This window comes from Macaca thibetana, chromosome 12 (assembly GCF_024542745.1).
Source record: "Macaca thibetana thibetana isolate TM-01 chromosome 12, ASM2454274v1, whole genome shotgun sequence".
NCBI lineage: Eukaryota > Metazoa > Chordata > Mammalia > Primates > Cercopithecidae > Macaca > Macaca thibetana.
In genome coordinates, this window is record NC_065589.1 from 736,251 (window position 1) to 757,919 (window position 21,669).

A 21,669-nucleotide genomic window follows, 5' to 3' on the forward strand; every position below is an offset into this window, starting at 1 on the left:
ACATCTTCCTGCCTTGCAGGTAGGTGTGACTGCAAGATGGAAGAGGAAGCCATTAGGAAGCGCTCTGGGAAGGGGCCTCCATGCAGGGCCAGAGTGCCAGGGAAAGCCCCGTGTTCTCATTCCAGCTTCACTTTCTTCTGTCCATCAGTGCTGGGAGGATGGCCGCCCTCCAGCCAGTCTTAGGCCCGCCTGCAGCACGGAGCTGTGAGCCCAAGGAGCAGGAAGGCGGGAGCTCGGGGCCGTGGTGACAGCTGGAGTTGTCACACCACTGGAGGGTCGCCCACCTCTGGGTTTCCTGTTCACACGAGATGTAAGCCAGCTGCCACTGTGGTCACTGTGGGTGATCACACAGCCAGCCGGAGCTATTCTAACTCGCACGCCGGGCTGCACCTGAGGTCCTGGGGTCTGCTGGTTGGCTCCGGGCCACTGTGCGTGTGTGAGCCCCTTGTGGTCTTGGTCCTGTGCCCCTGCAGGGGTCTAAGAGACACCTGCTGTCCACTTGCCTCCAAAGCCTCAGTCCACAGGGGCCCCTGCAGAGGACCTCCTCCCGCCACAGCGCTCTGGAGCTGGTGTTTCCTGGCTGCTATTCTGCCATGCTGGGGCCACAGCCCTGCCACAGTCCCACCTCTCAAGCTCCTCAGCCCTGGAGGCCACACGTGGCTCAGAGTTTAGGGAAAAGCTTTGGAATGGTGGCTGACCACAGTCACCCAAAATAACCTTTTGGATGGCAATTCCGGCCCTTATGAAATGCAGGGAGCTGGTTGCCCAGGCATTCTTCACTCAAGAATTGTTGAGCCTTCCTTAGACCCATCCCAGAACACCTCCAGAGGCCTGGGTGGCGGACAACAGAGAGGGCATCCTGTCCACGCCGCTGTCTGTCTGCCCGTTTGTCTGTCTCCCAAGCCCACAAGCCACGCCCTGCAAGAGCTGCTTACACAGCCCCCTCACCATCAGCCAGCGATGAGCATCCCCGCTTCTTCGCCAGGGATGGATGAGGGAGGGTGTGCACAGCACCCACGGGTCCCTGCAACATGTGGCAGGGTCGTCCTTGGGCCCCCTGCATCAGCGCCTACCTGGAGCCGGCCACGGGAGCCTCTCGACAGGCTTGTGTGGTCCCTCCAAGGACAGGCCCTGGGACCCAGGCCTGGGGCAGACGCCTTCTGACCCCGCTCCCTGCCCAGCCTCCCCAAGGGATGGCTCCAGGACAGGGTGAGAAGTGGGTGGGAGATCAGACCACCGGGAAAGGAAACAATCAGGGGAAGCCGGGTGCCCCTTCAGCACTGCTGCCCACCTGGTGCGGGGCCTTAGCGCTCCCTCTCCCCCCAGACATGCTGTCCTTCTGGGGCCCCTTCCTCACACGCTGGTACCCGTCTTCCTGAGCTCAGCTTCTGGGGAGGGCAGATGGCAGGCCGGGAGGAGCCCTCCCTGCTGGGAAGCAGAACTTGCAGCTCAGGTGAGTCCCAACACAGTCTCCTGCCAGAACGGATGCACAGCCTGGGCCTGGAGGAGCAGAGGCAGCAGCTCCCGGTGAGGGAGGAGCGAACGCCAAGGCCTGGTGGGGCCAGAGCGCCGGTCAGCTGATGGGATGGTGGTCCTTGCTCAGCAGGATGCCGTCTGTGTGTAGAGGGAGAAAGAGACGGACAGGAAAAGGAGCCGGGCAGAGAACGGTGGCCGTTCGCAGGTGCTGGGGCCCACCCGCCCCCCACAGACCTCAGCTGGGGCTCACCCTCCCAACACAGACCTCAGCTCGTGGCTGCAGCGGCAGGGACAGGGCCGCCTCCCAGACCCCAGGCCCTGCAGCCCCGTGGGCCCCACGGGCAAGGGGCTGTTCCTGGCCCAAGGTTCCGTGTGGCTTTGCCCCTGCACCGCCCAGGCGGGTGGGGATCCCGGGACCGCAGCTGGGGACGCAGCCTCTGTCCAGCCATTCTGTTGCTGAAGGCTCTTCCACCGTCCAAGAGGCCCCTTGCTCTCCCCTCCAACCCCAGGTCCTGCGGGGCTGGGGAGGCCATTCCCAAGGAGCAATGCAAGGGACCTCCTGCACTCACCCTCCGGGCATCCCACCCTGGGGGGCCTCTCAGTCACCGCTGCGTGTCTCCCCAGCTCAGCCCAGCAGGGGCCTGAGTGACACCCACTGCCCTGGAGTGAGAAGTCAGGGGCGCCACACACGCACAAGACACCACACACCACACACACTACACACACCACACACCACACACCACACCACACACCATACACAAACACTACACACACCACACAGCCAAACACCACACAACCAAACACCACACATGCCACACGTTACACACACCACACACACTGCACACTACACATACCACACACACATTACACGCACCACACACTACACACACAACACACCACACAACCAAACACCACACATGCCACACACACCACACATACCACACACTACACACCACACACACCACACACAAACACACACTACACACACCACACACACACTACACACACCACACCACACACACCACCCTACACACACATCACACAAACCATACACAACACACACTACACACACCACACAGCATACACACAATACCACATACACCACACACACTACACACACCACACACACCCAAACACCACCCACCACACACACCATACACACTATACACACCACACACACAACACACACCATACACTATAGAACCACACACACACTACACACACCACATACACCACACACACTATACACACCACACATAACACATACCACATCCACACACCACACACACTACACATAACACACAACCAAACATCACACACATCACACACTACACCACACACCACACACCACACACACTACACACACCACACACGTACTACACACACCACACACCGCACACACTACACACACCACACACGCACTACACACACCACACACAAACGCACACTACACACACCACACAACCAAACACCACACATGCCACACACTACACTACACACCACACTACACACACCACACACACAACACACGCTACACACACCACACACAAACACAAGCTATACCCACCACACACCACACATAAATGCACACTACACACGCCACACAAACACCACACACTACACACACCACACACACCACACACACTACATACAAACACACTACACACACCAGGCACACAACACACACCACACACAAACGCACACTAGACACACCACACACACCACACACATTACACACATTACACACAGCTCACACACAACACACATACCACACACTACACACAAACACATCACACAAACCACACACACAACACACACTACACACACACGACACTCTACATGTCACACATAGCTCACACACAACACACACCACACACCACATACACTACACACAGCACACACAGCACACACAACACACACACTACACACACAACACACAATCACACACAAACACATAGTACACACAGCACTCATACTACACACAACATACACTACAACCACACACCACACTACACACATACCATGCATGCTACACACACCACATACCACATACACTACACACAACACACATAACACAACACACAACACACAATATACATGAACAAGGATACATACACACCACCACACAAAATACACATACCACATACAGTACATGTAAACACACACACCCACACACATACATGCACACACTGGGAGATTTAAAACATAAATTGACATTTAAACTACTCACCATATTCCAGAAAGTTTAGAAAACAGCGGAGGGGGTAGAAATCACCTGCCACCCCCCCTTAACAAACCGCCCAACTATTTTTATTTTTGTGTATAAAAAATTGTGGAAATATCTCATTCAATTTTTTAAAAGTTTATTCTTAAATTGGGCAGATAAATTGGTTGTTATTTTTCAACTTCTGGGAAATGTTTCGAAAACAGGATAGAACAGAGAGTTTTTATTTGCAAACACTATTAACCATTTCCTGTTCCAACCTCAGAAATGGCTGTGAATCAGGCGCTGCCTCCCCACCGCGGTGCCCTTGGCCCGGGCGGCTACAGCGTCGTTTCCACCCGGCCAGCCTGGCGCCCGCCGCCTCCCACTGCAGAAGCAGTTTCGGGATGGTCCTGCTGCTTCCTGTGCTTCCCCGGACCGTCCCTGCGTGGATGGAAACTTCCCGCTGCCCGGGCGAGCGGGGAATCCCCTCCCCCTGCCACTTTCCATCGGTGCCGGCTCATGTTCCAGCCCCCGGGGCCTATCTCATCACCGCCGTGTGCAGGGCGCCATGCGTCATGACATGCAGGCCCCTTGGAAACTCTAGGTTTCTCTTCTCAGACCAGGAGAGGGGAGGGCCCCCAGCGAGGGGAACCTTCTCCAGGCCCCTGTCTGGGAAGGCAGTCCTAGAGCCCCTGGCCTCCTGGGCGCCTCGTCCACAGAGGGCTTCCGGGGCCTTTATTCACAGTCCCCAAGAAATGGAGTCCACCCAGACTCAAACTGGAGAATGGCTGACTAAATTGTGGTGTGCTACGTCCACACCACAGCCCGGATGGCTCAGCACAGAGAGGAACCGGCTGCTGAAACACACGCGCTGGAAGCATCTCCAGGGAATCCCGGAAGGACGCCGACTGCACCTTCCCACGGCTGTCGCTGGAATGAAACAGTGATGGGGGTGGAGGACAGGCTCGCGGCCAGCAGCAGGGAGCGGGGTGTACTGCCAAGGGCACCCGAGGACCCCGTGGTGATGGGGACGTTCTGTGGCTTCGCTGTCCGGGGACGCAGGAGCCTTCGCCTGTGCGGACATTGTGCAGCCCCTGATAGGCACACGTCAGCCAGGAACGGGGACTCAGGATGGGATGGAGGCATCACATCAAAGTCATTAACCTGGTTGTGACATTGTCCTGTGGTTTTCCAAACTGTATCATTCAGAGAGACTGAGCAGAGTGTATGAGGAAGCATCTGTGTAATTTCTTACAACTGCAAGTAAATCTACAAGTGTCTCAATTGTAAATGATACAATACTCAACCAAAACATACAACCATCAGCCAGCTGTGGTGGCTCACGCCTGTAATCCCAACTCTTTGGGAGGCCAAGGTGGGAGAATTGCTGGAGGCCCGGAGTTCAAGACCAGCCTGGGTAACATAGAGAGACCTCCCCTGCCCCACCCCAATCTCTACAAAAAAAAAAATGTTAGATATGAGCTGGCCACAGGATGCCAGCTACTCAGGTGGCTGAGGTCAGAGGATCACTTCAGCCCGGGAGGTCGAGGCTGCAGTGAGCCGAGATCACACCACTGCACTCCAGCCTGGGCGACAAAGCAAAACCCTGTCTCTAAAAGAAAATAAACAAACAGACAAAAACCACATACAACTTTGCTTGTTGTAAATTATCTTTTAACTGAAAGCCTGGATTGAATCTGGCCACTTCTGTCCCAGGGCCAGTGATTGGGAGGGGGCATGACCCTCTGCGAGGAAGGAGCAGGCCGGGGGAACGGCCTGGGTGTCCAGGTTCCCTGGGAAGGAAGGGTGAGAAAAGGAGATGGGGGAGGGGTGGGCAGGGCCGGCCAGCCAAGGGCCCCTCAGCCCCATCTACACTGCTCCCCGGACTCCACCTGCCTTTCCTCTTTGTGACAGAAGACAGTGGAAGCCTACGGGGTGGAAGGCACGGGCTTAGGATGTGTGTGGGAGGAAAGTGTGTGTGCTGGGGAGCATGTATGCTTGGGGGTTGTGTGTGTTGGAAATCATGTGTGTTGGGGATTGTGTGTATATTGCAGATTGTGTATGTGTGTTGGGGATTGTGGTGTGTGTGTGTTATAGATTGTATGTTGGGAATTGTGTATTTGTTGGGGATTGTGTGTGTGTTGGGAATTGGGTGTGTGTGTGTTGGGGATTATGTGCATGTTGGGGTTGTGTGTGTTAGGGATTATGTGTGCTGGAAATTATGTGTGTTGGGAATTATGTGTGTTGAGAATTGTGGGGATTGTACGTGTTTGGGTTTGTGTGTATGTTGGGGATTATGTGCATGTTGGGGTTGTGTGTATGTGTTGGGGACTGTGTATGTGTTGGGGATTGTGGGGAGGGAGATTCTGTGTGTGTGCTGGGGATTGTGTGTGTTTGGGTTTGTGTGTGTGCTGGGGACTGTGTGTTTTTGTGTGTGTGTTGGGGATTCTGTGCATATTGGGAGTTGTATGTGTGTTGGGGACAATGTGTACAGAGGATTGTGTGTTGGGAATTTTGTGTGTGTGTTGAGGATTGTGTGTGTGTTGGGGATTGTGCATGTTGGGAATTTTGTGTGTGTGTTGAGAATTGTGAGGGAATTGCGTGTGTTAGAGATTGTGTGTGTATTGGGAATTGTGTTGAGGATTGTGTGTGTTCTTGGAATTGTATGTGTTGGGAATTTTGTGTGTGTGTTGAGGATTGTGTGTGCTGGGGATTCTACACATGTTGGAAGTTGTGTGTGTGTGTGTGTTGGAGATTGTGTGTGTATTGGGAACTGTATATGTGTTGGGGATTGTGTGTGTTGGGAATTTTGTGCATGTGTTGAGGATTGTGTGCGGGGGGGATTATGTGTGTTGGAGATTGTGTGTGTTGGGAATTTTGTGTGTGCATTGAAGACTGTGTGCGGGGGGATTGTGTGTGTTGGAGATTGTGTGTGTATTGGGAACTGTATATGTGTTGAGGATTGTGTGTGTTTGGGATTTTTTGTGTGTTGGGGATTGTGTGAGTGTTGGGGACTGTGTGTGTTGGGGTGTGGTGTGTTGGAAATCGTGTGTTGGGGACAGTGTATGTGTTTGGAGGAGGGTGTTGATAAGTGGTCTGGAGTGTGATATTGGGGTGCAGGCACCATGAGTCCCCACCCCACACCTAAGCTCTGGGATCGCCTATCTACTTCTGGATGGGGTCCCAGGACCCTGTACGTCCAGCCTACTAGTCCGGGCCCAGTGCCCATCCCTGCAGGCCCTGTGCTCTCCAGGCTCAGACCCCAGACCCCTCCCAGCCTTGCAGACCCTCCCTGGGTCCACGTGTCCCTTTGCAGGTGCTCCGGTGAGTGGCGGTGTAGAGAGACCATCAGGCAGCCCTGGCCTCAGTGGCCACAGTCCCCTGGCTCCACGCTGGGCCCACCCCACCAGGTCTCCTCTCCCATGGCCCGGGGCCTTCAGTAGGACTGAGGGGAAGAGGGAAGGAGAGCGGGTGACAGAGAGGGACTGCAGGGAGAGAGGGGACGGGTGCGAGAAGGAGAAGGAAGGAAGGGGCGGGATGGAAGCTGGGTTTCTCCCTGTGCCTGCCTCCTACTCCAGGACACATGTCCAAGCCCTGGCAGGTGGAATTTCGGGGGCAGGGCCTTGGTGGTGAGGAGACCTTCTAGGGCTCTGATAGCATCTCCCACCTCAGAGCCCACCACCTGGGCCCAGTCCCCCCTCCAGCCCACTCCGCAGCATTCCCCGTCCCATGAAGCTCGGAGCCTTGAGGAGGCTGCACTGGAGCGGAGACAGCTTTCAACACAGGCTGGAACACGGCTCCACAGGGCTGGGGCAGAGGGCGGTTCTGTCCAGAATCTGCCTTCGGGACAAGGACAGCCAGCACGGGCAGCTTAGCCACTCAGCCACAGCCTGGCGAGGCGCAGGGCTACGGAGGCACCTGCTGACCAACACGTCTCCACCCCCAGAGCCCCAGCCCCTGGGGCACGAGGGGGGGTGTGCCAGGATACAGTTGCTGCCGGCCACCTTAGCTGTCTGGTAGCACAGTGGGCGCTGCCAGGCTCCCCTGGGGGCCCCCCGCCAAGCCCCCCCCCGGCCAGCTGGGCCCCCCACCCCCCCGCCAGGCCACCCACGCAGCCTCACATCTCCGAGACCCGGGAGTGGCCCTTTGTTCATAAACGAGAGCTTCCTCGCCGTGGCCGCGCCTCGCAGACATCATCTTTGATGCTCTTTTTCCACCGTTTCAGTGCTTTAATGTTTTCCCTTCACAGTCGGGCCGAGTGTCTCTCGGAGCCAGGCAGCTGCGCAGCTGTCAGGCGGTTTCTAGCCTCGCTTCGGTTATTTTAAGCTGATGAGCCTGACGCATCTCATCACTAATATCAGCAGTTTCATTTCTCCTGTTTTCCATTCGCTGTAATAAAATGCTCAGCGCAGAATACAAGGAGATGAGCAAGCCGCTTCACAAATGCCATCAGCCAGGCCCAGGCACTGGACCCGCTGAACCACCCGGCCCTGGCACAAGTGGGCTGGAGGGCAGGGCCCCGGGGTAGAAGGTCAAGGCTGGAAGGTGAGGTCAGCCTCACAGCCAGCCCCTGCCACCGCCCCGGCCCCCCGTCAGACTGTTGGAAGCATCACACGGTGGAAAGATCTGGAACCGTGGCCATGGTGTGGGGCTGTTCAGAAGGTGGAAGCTTTGAGGGGGAGCCGATTAGCCATGGACAGTTGTCATTCAGTAGGGCCACCTGTGTCCCAGCGAAGGGGGCTGGGCCGGGAAGGCAGGGGCCAGGGGCCAGACACCTGCCCCCAGCAGGGGCAGAGGCTGTGGGCAGCCCAGAGGCTCCCAGAGGCTCCGACAGAATGGGAGTGGGGTTGAGCCCACCCCTCACTGCAGCCCAGGAACCTGAGCCCAGAGGGGGCCACCCACCTTCCCCAGGCAGGGAGGCCGGCCCCCAGGGAAATGGGGGGGAAGGGGGAGGGGGAGGGCCTGCCCCCACCCCACAGCCTCAGGAGGGGCAGCTCCAGCGGGATGCGGGATATGAAGAGGCCACAGCAGTGAGCAGAGACACAGAGAGGAAGGGGCCCTGAGCTGGGGAGACCCCCACGGAGTAGGACGTGGGGGCCACGGGCCCACTCCTCCCCATCTCCTCTGTACCCCCGTCTCTGTCTCTGTCTCCGTCCCCTACCCTCCCCCAGTACAACCCCCTCCTCATCCCCACCCCCCAGCACTACCTCTGTCACTCCCGCCCACGTGGAGGTGGAGGAAGAGGGGGCGGGAGCAAGGGGCGGGCACCCTCCCTTCGACCTGACCTGGGACAGTTTCCCTTCCGCTCACATCTGCCTCAGCTTGAGCAGCGGAGGAGGCGGCCGGCGGCACTGCTGGAGCTGCTCCAGGCATGCAGATCCCACAGGCACCCTGGCCGGTCGTCTGGGCGGTGCTACAACTGGGCTGGCGGCCAGGATGGTTCTTAGGTAGGTGGGGTCGCGGTCAGGTGTCCCGGAGCCAGGAGTCTGGAGGGACCGTCCCCCCTCAGTCCCTGGCAGGTCGGGGGGTGCTGTGGCGGGCCCGGCCCCCGGCAGCCCAGCTCTGCCCCATACCCTGAGCTGTGCGGCTTTGGGCAGCTCAGACTCCTGGGTTCCTCTCTGGGCCCCAACTCCTCCCCTGGCCCAAGTGCCCTCTTTGCTCCTGGGCAGGCAGGACCTCTGTCCCCTCCCAGCCGGTCCTTGGGGCTGCGTGATTCTGTAGAATGACGGGTCAGGCTGGCCAGAACCCCACACCTTGTTCATGGCGAGTCTGTGTGGCGGCTCTGCCTTGCCCGGGCATCCTCGGTTTTCCTAAGGGTGGGACGAGTCCCATGTGGGACTAACCTTGGCTTTACGACGTCAAAGTTTAGATGAACTGGTGATATTTTTCTCATTATATCAAAAGTGTGCCTGTTCAAGTGAGGACAGCTCTTCTGTGTCCAGGATCCCTCCTGGGTGGGCATTGTGCCCGCCTGGGTCTCTGCCCAGATTCCAGGGCTCTCCCCGAGCCCTGTTCAGACCATCCCTGGGGGAGGCCTTGGCCTCACGCTCCTGCATCGAGGAGAGGGGGAGCCTCTTCCTGGGCTGCCCGTGACCCTCTGTGTCCACTGTGACCACAGCCCACCCCTGGACCCTCAGTGCCCAGCCAGCCTGCCCCTGGGGATGCCGAGGCCTGGGGAGGGTGGTTTACGGTCCTTCTGGGTACTGGGGTGTGATGCCACTGGGAGGACAAGATGAGGGGCACCCTGGGGCTGCCCTGACGTCCCCTCGAGGCTCCCATCCTGGGGGTCCTGGTGCCCCTTCACTGTGGCAGGCGACTAGGTGCTCCCCACCTCAGCCCCCTCTCCTGGGGCCTGCTCCCCAGCGCCTGAGGCGGCATCCTTGCCAGGGGCCCTGCCTTTCTGCCTTCGCACCACCTCTTAAGGGAGGCCCACGGGTCACTCAGGACTCAGAACTGGAGACGCTGGGCAAAGGGCCTGCGGCCAGAAGGCACCCCAGGGAGACATTCGTGGGGGAACCAGAGTGCAGAGGGGCGCTCGTCACAGGGGAGGAGGAGCTGAGGCAGGAGGGGAGCTGAGCCTCTCCCCTGTGCCCTGGCTCCTCAGGCACGTCCTCGAGACCCCACCCTCCCCGACCAGGCGGGAAAGATAAGAGCGAGGTGTCTGCAGCCGGACACTCGTGCCTCAGGTGCCTGCGCTTGTGCCGGACAAGACTCTCACAGGCGGCGTGCCTTGGTTTCCCCACCGGTAACACTCAGCACAGGGCACTCAGCAAGGCGCAGTCAGCATGACTGGGGTCCTGTTTGTCCTGACCCAGATGTGGCCACCCCGGCCGCAGCGGTCTTCATTCCAGCATGCCTCGTTTCCCTCCTGATCTGTTCACGGCGTTTGCCGTTCTGTCATTCCCGCGGTCACCACTCCCACCTCAGTGTGTGTTCCCCTTGTGTTTTATGAGATATCCCAAACCCAGCCGCTTGTTGGCCCCTGTCCGGGGGCAGGAGCGTAAATAAGAGCCTCCGCTTTGGCGTGGGACCCCCGTGAGCTCCAGTCAGCACTACCGCTGCTGAGCTCTGGGCCTTTGGCAGGACTTGGCTCCTTACTGACTTCTCCGTGTGCTTTGGGGTCATGGGTGAGGACGCCTCCTGGTGATGCTGCGTCCTGAGGATTAAATCGGGTCATCTGTGGAAACTGCCCAGCCCAGTCCCTGACACTTTTTTGTTTCTTTTAGAGACAGGGTCTTGCTCTGTCACCCAGGCTGGGGTGCAGTGATGTGATCTCGGCTCACTGCAGCCTCAACCTCCGGGGCCGCTGGAGTAGCTGGGACCATAGGCACGCGCCACCCTGCCGGGATCATTTCTTCCATTTTTTGTAGAGACGGGGCCTCGCTATGTTTCCCAGGCTGGGCTCAAACGATCCTCCCTCCTCAGCCTCCCAAAGTGCTGGGATTATAGGCATGAGCCACTGCATCTGGCCTCCATGACACATGTTTTTAAAGTCCGATCTTTAAAGTCAATTTTTTTTTTTTTTTGAGACGGAGTCTCGCTCTGTCGCCCAGGCTGGAGTGCAGTGGCCAGATCTCAGCTCACTGCAAGCTCCGCCTCCCGGGTTCAAGCGATTCGCCTGCCTCAGCCTCCCGAGTAGCCAAGACTACAGGCGCCCGCCACCGCACCCGGCTAGTTTTTTGTATTTTTTAGTAGAGACGGGGTTTCACCGTGTTAGCCAGGATGGTCTTGATCTCCTGACCTCATGATCTGCCCATCTCGGCCTCCCAAAGTGCAGGGATTACAGGCTTGAGCCACCGCGCCCGGCCTAAAGTCAAATTTTTAAAGTTAGATTTTAAAATGACTATTTTGAAAAATATACAAAAAAAAGTTTAAAAACACGACAATGAATATCCCTCACCTGGAATCAGTAACTGAGAATATTGACACATTTGCGTTGGGGACTGGGCGGCTGGAGCTGCCATACCAAAGCTCCACCGACCAAGTGGCTTTGACACAGCGCCTGCCCTCTCACCATCCGAGGGCTGGACGCGCAGGATGGAGCTCCGTGGGGTCGGCTCCCCGGCGCTCTGAGGAGGCTCTGCTCAGCCTCTCCTAGCTGTGGCTTAAAAACAGAGCTTGCCCTCCCGCTGTCGGGAGCTGGACGTGCAGGACCGAGGGCCACAGGGTCGGCTCCCCGTGCTCCGAGAGGGCTGTGCTCAGCCTCTCCTGGCTGGGGGGCTTTGTGGCCACCATCTGTGTTCCTAGGCTTCAGAAGCATCCCCTGGGCTCTGCCTTCATCTCCGCACGGGTGAGTGTGGAAACTGCCCAGCCCAGTCCCTGACACGTTTTTGTTTCTTTTAGAGACAGGGTCTTGCTCTGTCGCCCAGGCTGGAGTGCAGTGGTGTGATCTCGGCTCACTGCAGGAAACCAGGCGTGCTGGGTGCTGGGTCAGCCCCCACCTGGCCCTGTGCCCTCATTCTACCTAGTCCCAGCTGCCGTCACCCTATTCCTAATAAGGCCGCCTTCTGAGGTCATGGGGTTAGGACTTCTGCATAGGAATTTGCGGGGACACGGGTCGGCCCACAGCCCTTCCCACCTCCACACACACACGACTGTGAGGAGTTGGAAGACCCCACTCCTCGCCCCTGCCAGGTCCTCTAGGGACAAGCTCGCTGTCCGCGTCCCTGCACATCCCGTGGGCCAGTTTCCTTGTCCCTAATGGGACCACAGTCAGAGATGGTCTGGTCTGGACCAGCAGGTTCCTCCCCCTGGGGCAGGCACACCGTTCTCTATGCACTTCTGGAAAGCGCGTCCTGCAGTGGGGTCTCTCTGTGGGAGCACCCCCCGCCTGCGCCCCCACCGCCTCACAGGCCTGTTCCACATCCCTGGGACAGGCTCTCTCTCCCTCCTGACCCTGCATAGGGCACAGCCCTCTCTCATCAACCCACGATCCTACATGGATCTCAGAGGGAGCAGCTGGGGAAACAATGGAATCCCACAGAAACACCCCGAATCTAACTTGACCCAGGACCAGCCCGTGGTCATTTCTGAATATTCTCCTTCTTAGTAGACTCTCCCAGCCAAGGCAGGCCAGGAAGGCTTCCTGGAGTAGGCGGCCTGAGGACTGAGGCGAGGCAGGCCCTGCCTGGGGGTCGCCACTCGGGGCTTCTCTGGGAGCCAGAGTCTCTGAGACCGGCTGGGGGAGGTGGGGGAGAGGCTGCTTGAACCGCAGACACCAAGCTCTAGCCCCCACCCCACCCAGCCAGTCAGTAGAGGCAGTGGAGGCCGAGGAGCCCAACTGGGCCTGCTCCCCGGGGTGGATTCCAAAATGAGGGGGGACGGGGCACAGAGCCCAGGGTCCTGGCTTGAGGCCCATTGGCCGAGGGCCGGTGCGAGCCAGACAGGAAAAGGGTTGAGCCTGTCATCGACCAGCACAGATCAAGTCAAGAGCGGGTCCCTCCACCAACGTGTGCAAATAAATAGCAGTTAAGTTTTTAGTTACACGAACAATGCACAGATGGTTCCATGGACATTGCGGTGTGGACACACAGCGACCTTGGTCCTGTCGCCAGCACCTCGCCCTACAGCTGGGGGTCCCCCAGCACTTCCTAACCATGCAGGGTCCCTGCTTACAGTTCCCGTGATGGCCCCCTGTTCCTCACCTGCCTGGATGGAGGCCCCAAGGGGCTGCCTGCGGTGGTGGTGCCACTGGGTCTCCACTGCATTCCCAGAAACCCAGAGGGCAGGGCATTTCCCCTGCTCTGTGCTGAGTCTACCCAGCCACAGCCTAGTCCCAGTAAGGACTGCAGCCCGCCCTGTCCCAGGCCACCTCCCAGGAGCCCTCTTGGCCCTGATGCCAGGAGCCCATCTTCCTCCATTCAGGCAGATCTCTGAGTGCCCTGACCTGGCTGCCCACTGGCCCTGAGAGTCACACTACCCCACTGCCCTCCTTGGTCAAAATCCACTCTGGAGTGGCTGGGAGATTCCCCGGGGCCACCCTGCACACGCATCTGCAGGGAGCTTCCCCTGGCCAGCCAGCAGACAAGGGCGGTCTCAGAGAGGGGGTCCACCTCAGCAGCCCCTTGTGTAGCTGGCCCCCCCCGCCACCTCTGGGCACGCCACCAGGAAGCTGGGAGACAGGCATGCAGGTGAAGGAGGTGAGCGCTGGGCAGCCAGGAGGCCATGGGGCACAAAGGGAACAGGGACGCTCCGGGTGGCCTCAAGGTCACTTCAGACCCCTCACTTGTCCCCTGGGAGGTGCCCAGTGAGGTTGGCACTAGGAGTTGGTCCTGGTCACATGACAGCCCCACTCACTTCTGGTGTCCAGCCAGCACGCCCTGGGCCGCTAGGGCAGCAGCCCCTTCCTCCTCTGAGCTGACTGCTCCTTGAGTCATCACCACCCCCCGCCACAGAGGCCGCCTGTCCCAGGAAGCAGAGGGACCGCAGCTGCGGCAACCAGGGCCTGGTCTCTGTATCACTTCCTGGGGGGCCATTCCCGGGCCCGAGATGGAGCTGAGTGACAGTGCCCCACGTCTGACAGTGCAGGGCTAGTGCCATATTTGGGGAACCCTGTGGCATGGGACATGTGGGTGGGCCGGGAAAATCACCCCGCTGCATGGCATCTCGGGCCTGGATCTTAAGCCCCTGTGTCAGTGCCTGCGCCTGGCAGAAGAGCCGCGACCCCCAGGTTGTCATGTGGGCATCCCAGGCCCTGGCCCTGGCAGGCATATGTTTCAGGAGGTCCTTGTCTTGGGAAGCCCAGGGTCAGGGGCCCGTGTCTGTCCACATCCGAGGCAATGGCCCACCTCGTCTCTGAAGCATGTTTGCTGTGAGCTCCAGTCCCCACTGTCTTGCTGGAAAATGTGGAGGCCCCACTGCCCACTGCCCAGGGCAGCAATGCCCATACCACATGGTCCCAGCTCTGAGCTTGTGCTGAAAAGGGGGTACAGACTGGACCCTCAGCCTGCCGAGGGGCTGCACTCCTCCCAAGGCGGGGGTCTCCGTGGGCAGCCCTCCACCCACCCGCCCAGTTACACTCCCCTGTGACCGAGCAGTGCAGACAGGACCAGGCCAGGATGCCCAAGGGTCAGGGGCTGGGGATGGGTAGCCCCCAAACAGCCCTTTCTGGGGGACTGGCCTCAACAGGGAAGGGGGTGAAGACTCTTAGAAGGAAACCGGGGGGACCCAAGTCAGAGCCAGGCTCTGGGCAGAGGCCGCAGCCTCGCGTAGAAGGAAGAGGCTCTACAGTGGGGGCGAGTGCCCGTCCCCGGGCAGCCTCGCGTAGAAGGAAGTGGCTCTACAGTGGGGGCGAGTGCCCGTCCCCGGGCGGCCCCAGCAGAGACTTCTCAACAACATTCCAGCGGGGCTGGCCCTTCCTGAGCCCTTGCTGCCCGAGGGATGTGGGCAGGTGGCCGGGGAGGCTTTGCGGGGCCGCCCAGCCCCTTCCTCACCTCTCTCCATCTCTCAGAATCCCCGGACAGGCCCTGGAACGCCCCCACCTTCTCCCCAGCCCTGCTCCTGGTGACCGAAGGAGACAACGCCACCTTCACCTGCAGCTTCTCCAACGCCTCGGAGAGCTTCGTGCTGAACTGGTACCGCATGAGCCCCAGCAACCAGACGGACAAGCTGGCCGCCTTCCCCGAGGACCGCAGCCAGCCCGGCCAGGACTGCCGCTTCCGCGTCACACGACTGCCCAACGGGCGCGACTTCCACATGAGCGTGGTCGGGGCCCGGCGCAACGACAGCGGCACCTACCTCTGCGGGGCCATCTCCCTGGCCCCCAAGGCGCAGATCAAAGAGAGCCTGCGGGCAGAGCTCAGGGTGACAGGTGCGGCCTCAGAGGCCCCGGGGCAGGGGCGAGCCGAGCCGGTCCTGGGGCGGGTGTCCTCTCCTGCACAGGATCACGAGCTCCAGGGTCGTAGGGCAGGGACCTCCCGGTTCCAGTCCAGGGCTCTGTTCCGCACCCGGGGAACGCTACCGGCATCCCTGTCCTCTCGCTCTGGAAGCACCCCAGTGCCTCTAGTCTGCCCTCACCCCTGCCCTGACCCTCCAACCTGACCCCGTCCTAACCCCTGACCTTTGTGTCCTTCCAGAGAGAAGGGCAGAAGTGCCCACAGCCCACCCCAGCCCCTCACCCAGGCCAGCTGGCCAGTTCCAAGCCCTGGTGGTCGGTGTCGTGGGCGGCCTGCTGGGCAGCCTGGTGCTGCTAGTCTGGGTCCTGGCTGTCATCTGCTCCCGGGCTGCACAAGGTAACGTCTTCCCAGCACCTCGTCCTGCCCTGCCCTAACCCTGCTGGCGGCCTCACTCCCGCCTCCCCTCCCTCCACCCTTCCTGCACCCCATCCACCTCCCCCACACCTCCTCGTCAGACTAAGTCCCGATGAAAGCCCCTAGGCTAAGACCCCCCACCTGGGGAGCACGGCTCAGGGTCGGTCTGGTGACCCCAAGTGTGTTTCTCTTCAGGGACCATAGAAGCCAGGCGCACCGGCCAGCCCCTGGTGAGTCTCACTCTTTTCCTGCGTGATCCACGGTGCCTTCCTTCCTGGGTGGGCAGAGGTGAAAGGACAGGCTGGGGCCACACAGCCTGCAGGGCTCACACTCTGTTACAGCCAGGACCCCACCTCTCTGGCCCCCAGGCAGCAATCGCAATCCCTAAAGCCACGACCTGGGGCCCCAGCCCACCGTGTGCGCCTGCCTGCGGGGGTGTGGGGTGGGCGTGGTCATTTTTTATCTTACGTTGGAGGCAGGACGCCTTGAAAAGTGACATTTTGGAATCCTAAACCTGCAAGAATGCCAGGGACATTTCACACGGGAACACTGAGCCAGAGAGGAGGGGTGGCACCCCCAGATCACACAGACGGCAGTGACGGGACAGCCCAGGGTACGCGGCTCTCAGTGGGGGGCCCAGGCTCAGTGTGAGCGCTGCAGCCAGGCTGTGGAGCCGCCGGCCTCCCTCCTAGGGTGGGCCATGGGGGCTGACTCCTCCTCTCTTTCTCCTGAAAGAAGGAGGACCCCTCGGCCGTGCCTGTGTTCTCTGTGGACTATGGGGAGCTGGATTTCCAGTGGCGAGAGAAGACCCCGGAGCCCCCGGCACCCTGTGTCCCTGAGCAGACGGAGTACGCCACCATCGTCTTTCCTAGTGGGCTGGGCACCTCGTCCCCGGCCCGCAGGGGCTCAGCCGACGGCCCTCGGAGTCCCCGGCCACTGAGGCCTGAGGATGGACACTGCTCTTGGCCCCTCTGACCGGCTTCCTTGGCCACTGGTGTTCTGCAGACCCTCCACCATGAGCCCAGGTCAGCGCCTTCCCTCAGGAGAAGCAGGCAGGGTGCAGGCCATTGCAGGCCGCCCATGGGCTGAGCTGCCTGGGGGCGATGGGCGCACCAGTCTGCACCTGCACCAGCCCCGCCGGGCACAGCCCTGCCAGGTACAGCCCCACCACAGAACTCATGTCTCAGTGCCCACAGTGAGCCCAGGCAGCAGGTGCCACCACCCCCTACAGGGAGGGCCAGATGCAGTCACTGCTTCAAGTCCTGCCTGCACAGAGCTGCCTGTGCCCAGCTCCCTGAAACTCTGCTGCTGCTGCTGCTGCCTGCGGCCCGGGGCTGAAGGTGCTGCGGCCCTGCCTGCTGCCCCCGGAGCCTCCTGCCTGAACTTGGGGCTGGCTGGAAACTGCCTTGGAGCAGCCAAGGTGCCCCCGGCAGCGGCATCCCGAGACGCCCTGGATGCAGGGTCCAAGACTGGGCACAGGGGTAGGAGGTGCATTGGGCTGGGGGCTCCCCGAGAGTCATTTGCTCCCCACAGGCCTAGAGAAGTTTTCAGGGAAGGCCAGAAGAGCTCCTGGCTGTGCCGGGCGGGGCAGGAAACCCCTAGACCTTCACACATGCCCAGGCAGCATCTCAGGCCCTTTATGGGGCAGGGAAACTGAGGCAGTAAGAGGGCAGGCAGAGCTGGAGGCCCTTCAGGCCCAGTCAGCACTCTGGCCTCCCGCCACCCCATGCCACCCCAGCCCCTCACACCACTCAGGAGAGGGATATCCTAGGGTCCCAAGGTCAGGAGGGCAGGGCTGGGGCTGACTCAGGCCCCTCCCAGCTGTGGCCACCTGGGTGTTATGAGGGCAGAGGTGCAGGCACCCAGGGCCCCCCCATTTGCCCAACGTGGGGGCTGTCCTTGGCACCCATTCACGAAATTATTTAAAGGAGTTTGGCCAGGCTCCCACCAGGGCCTGGGTGGGAAGGTACAGGCGTCCCCTCCTCGGCCTAGTACCCCCACCGCGGCCTGGCCATGCCTCACATCCACACACTGCACCCCCACTCCTGGGGCAGGGCCACCAGCTTCCAGGCGGCCAGCGGGCACCTGAGTGGCTGGGACAAGGGACCCCCCCTTCCCTGTGGTTCTGTTATATTATAATTATAATTAAATATGAGAGCATGCTAAGGAGTTCTGTCCTGTCAGGCGGCTGTGGGGGCCATGGGCAGGAGGGAGGGAGGCCTCCAGGGAGGGGCCAGGCTGAGGCTTCGCGTAGAGTGCTGGCGGCTACCCTGGATCCTGGCCTGAGTCAGGCCTTTCCCTCGCTGTCCCAGAAACACACAGGCCCTCCTCGCCCTGTTTGCCCCACGCACACATACAGTCCTCGGGTGAGAAATCCCTCCTACATCACAGGGCGGGGGGCACCATCTTCCCCAAGCCCAGGTCTTTTGGAGGGTCCCATGACCCCCTGCCCCCAGGCCTCCTGGCCAGGCATGGGCGTCCCTGAGTGGCTGTGCCCGCTCCAGCGCCCCCGTGTCCCCATGCCTGCCAGTCCCTCCAGGCAGGGGTGGTGCCTGGTGCCAGGGCCCCCACAGCAGGGTTGGAGGCTGCCCTAGGCTATGAGAGACACAGCATCTGCGGGTCCCTTCCCAAGTACACAGGTGGGGGTGGCGGGGGGGCAAAGCTGCGCCTGCTCGAGCCCCATCGCCCTGCAGCGGTCCTTGGCAGCTGGCAGCAGGGACAGTGCCAGGAAGGGAGCCCTGCCAGGCCCCCAGTCCCCGCAGCCACCCACCCACTGCCCCGCCCTGGGGCTCATTCTGTGCTTGCCACCCTGGAGCCCGGTCCTGGAGGGGACGAGCGGTAGAATCCCCATGCCTGTGTCAGGGACCGGCACAGAGACCTCCCACCCGTGGGAACTCCCGATGAGATCCGGCAGGTCAGGCCTGGGAGGGAATGCTGCCCAGGGGCTCTGCGAATGCTGCCCAGGGGCTGTGCAGATGATGTGGGTTTCCACCAGCAGAATCCAATAGGCCCCATGGACAATGACCACAGGCAATGAGAAAGCTGTAGAGTGGTGCATGTGAGATCAGCGTCCAGAACTCACGGCTCTCAGACACCTACTCACAGCACAGCGTGCTAGGAGATGGAGTGGCAGACGATATTTCATCCAGGACAGCAAGAGAGAAGATGCTCCCAGCATAAACCTAGCCAGAAACGTGGGAAAGCTGCCGCAGAGGCTGAAGTTAAAGGCACCCTGACCCCCGGGCCCCGAAGAGGCGCCACAGCTGCAAACATGCACATTCTTCCGATGCAATTCGTAAATTTAATACGATCCCAATAAAACCACACTTCTGGAACTATTATGCTCATATGGAAAAATTAATAAGCAAGTAACAGCCAAAAAAACATGAAAAGAAAGTGAAAGAGGACCAGCTTTATGAGCTCAGGGGAAACTTACTGTAATGAAAACAGGGTAGTATAAGCACCAGAAGACAGAGGAACAGGCCCAGTCCCTGAGACCCAAATCAGTAGGGGGGAAAAGACTTTTTAACCAACGGCCCAGGGATAGGGATAGTCATTTGGAAAAGCACTAAGTTAGACTCATAGGCACAAATCCCAAATGCAGCAGAGAGAGAAGCATAAAAAAAGAACCCTGGCCAGGCGCGGTGGCTCACACCTGTAATCCCAGCACTTTGGGAGCTCGAGGCGGATGGATCATGAGGTCAGGAGATCGAGACCATCCTGGTTAACACGGTGAAACCCCGTCTCTACTAAAAATACAAAAAATTAGCTGGGTGTGGTGGCGGGTGCCTGTAGTCCCAGCTACTTGGGAGGCTAAGGCAGGAGAATGGCGGGAACCCGGGAGGCAGAGCTTGCAGTGAGCCGAGATGGCGCCACTGCACTCCAGCCTGGGCAACAGAGCGGGACTCCATCTCTAAAAAAAAAAAAAAAAAAATCCTACAAGAAACAAGAAACCGTGGGTGCATTCTTGCAGTGTGGGAGGGAAGGCATTCCCAACAAATAAAGGACATTAGGGAGCAATTAAAGAAAATATTGATACACTGAACTCCATATATTGGAAAACAAAAAACTTTAGCTTGGCAAAAAAATCATAAACAAACTGAGGGAAAATATTTGCACCACCACAAAAGAGCGAATATGCCCGTCGTGGGAAGATCTAAGAGTCTGGAAAAAGCAAGGTCAAAAGTACACGAGAAAGTGCAGGAGACGCAGCCCAACAGCTCAGAGAAAATGTGTGTGCGTGCTTGCATGTGCACGTGTCTACACACGTGTAGATATATGTGTGCAAACACATGTGTATGTGTACATACTCACACAGGGGTATGTGTGTGGATGTGTGTGTACAGGTGTGCGGACGTATGTATGCATACGTGCGTGTGTATCTACAATATATGCATATATAGCAGTGCATGTGTGCATACACATATCCCTTAAACAATGAAAGGATGTTCAGTTTCTCTCATAATAACAAAAATACACGTTGAAACTACCCACCAGGCTGGCAGAGCTCTGACAAGGGTGCAGCCGTTGGAGAGGCTGCAGGGAGCAGGCCGAGGGGCTGGCGGGGAAGCCGAGCTGGAGACGCACTGGCGCTGCCCGGTAGGCGGTGGGCACTTGCCCTTTGCCCCGTCAACCCCCCTGTCCTCGTAGAAACACTTCCCAGGGGTCACCGGCAAACATGTGCAGACAGAGAGCACGCGGGCTCACGGCACTGGCTTGGCAAAGGCAAAGCCGTCCAAAGCTGGCTGGGGGCTTGAGCCCGCTCTGGAGTCTCCATCAGCGGACAGCCGGGGCAGCAGGAGCCGGGAGGAGGCTCAGAGCTCCCCACAGAGGGTCAGGTCACTCGAGATCATGAGGGGATGCATGCGCAGGACAGGACGACTCGCTGTCCCCAAAGGCAGGGTCGTGTGAAAATGACACGGCAGCAGTCTGAGCATCACACAATGCCAAATTAAAATTAAAAACCTAATTGAGGCTTGGCACGGTGGCACTTTGGGAGGCCGAGGCGGGAGGGTCGCTTGAGCTCAGGAGTTTGAGACCAGCCTGGGCAACAAAGTGAGATCCTGTCTCTACAGAAACAATTTAAAATTAGCCAGATGCAGTGGTCCCAGCTCCTCGGGAGGCTGAGGCGGGAGGATCCCTGGAGTCCGGGAGGTCGAGGCCGCAGTGAGCCACGATGGTGCCACTGACACCAGCCTGGGCCACAAAGCAAGACCCTGTCAAAAAAAAAAAAAAAAAGCCTAATTGATTGACACACTTTGAGTCTGTTTAAAGGAACGCGAGCTCAGATCGATACTCACAAAAAGAGACAAGGCGGGAGGGGAGGGAGGAAGCGGTCGCTGTCCCGGGCCGGGCCGGGCGGGCGTCCGCGGTGGCGGCGGCTGAGAGAACGCGGCGCAGTCAGCACTTCGCCTCCCGCCTTCCCGGCAGGCCGCCCCGCGCACTCACTTTTTCCGTCCCCGGCTGGCCCGGGCGTGTGTCGCCTCCTGGCTGCGGCTGCGCTCCCGCCCCACCCACGCGCCCCGGGCGGGTCTTCCCGGCCTAGCACAGCAGCGGCTGCGGCTTCAGGAGCGCCCTGGGTGTGGCCGGCCTCGGGGCTCCCGGGCGGCGCTGAGCGAGGCCGGAGCACGTGGGATCCAGAGCGAGAGAGGAGCAGCCCCGCCCCGTGTCCCAGGCCCCCGCGGCCGGCCAGCTCCCCCGCGCCCCCCTCCCGCCCTGCAGCGCCGCCCCCACCCCTGC

At 59.7% G+C, this 21,669-nt stretch overlaps 2 protein-coding genes across 3 annotated transcripts in view; both read left to right on the forward strand.

Annotated features, from left to right (window-relative positions):
- The window catches only part of THAP4 (THAP domain containing 4), a 691,437-nt gene that overhangs the window by 434,515 nt on the left and 235,253 nt on the right, over window positions 1-21,669 (forward strand). The window lies entirely within an intron of this gene.
- Window positions 8,973-16,905, forward strand: PDCD1 (programmed cell death 1). The gene is made up of 5 exons (XM_050751984.1): window positions 8,973-9,129; window positions 15,132-15,491; window positions 15,757-15,912; window positions 16,126-16,160; window positions 16,666-16,905. Exons 1-5 carry the CDS (start codon window positions 9,054-9,056, stop codon window positions 16,903-16,905), a joined length of 867 nt encoding a protein of 288 aa, XP_050607941.1. The 5' UTR covers window positions 8,973-9,053.

What these genes read in the sequence shown, in the direction of transcription:
- PDCD1 (XM_050751984.1), top strand. Translation starts at nt 9,054, where the DNA reads ATGCAGATCCCACAGGCACCCTGGCCGGTCGTCTGGGCGGTGCTACAA. An exon ending in GCGGCCAGGATGGTTCTTAG is followed by an intron (nt 9,130 to 15,131) that starts GTAGGTGGGGTC and finishes TCCATCTCTCAG; the next exon opens with AATCCCCGGACAGGCCCTGG. An exon ending in GGCAGAGCTCAGGGTGACAG is followed by an intron (nt 15,492 to 15,756) that starts GTGCGGCCTCAG and finishes GTGTCCTTCCAG; the next exon opens with AGAGAAGGGCAGAAGTGCCC.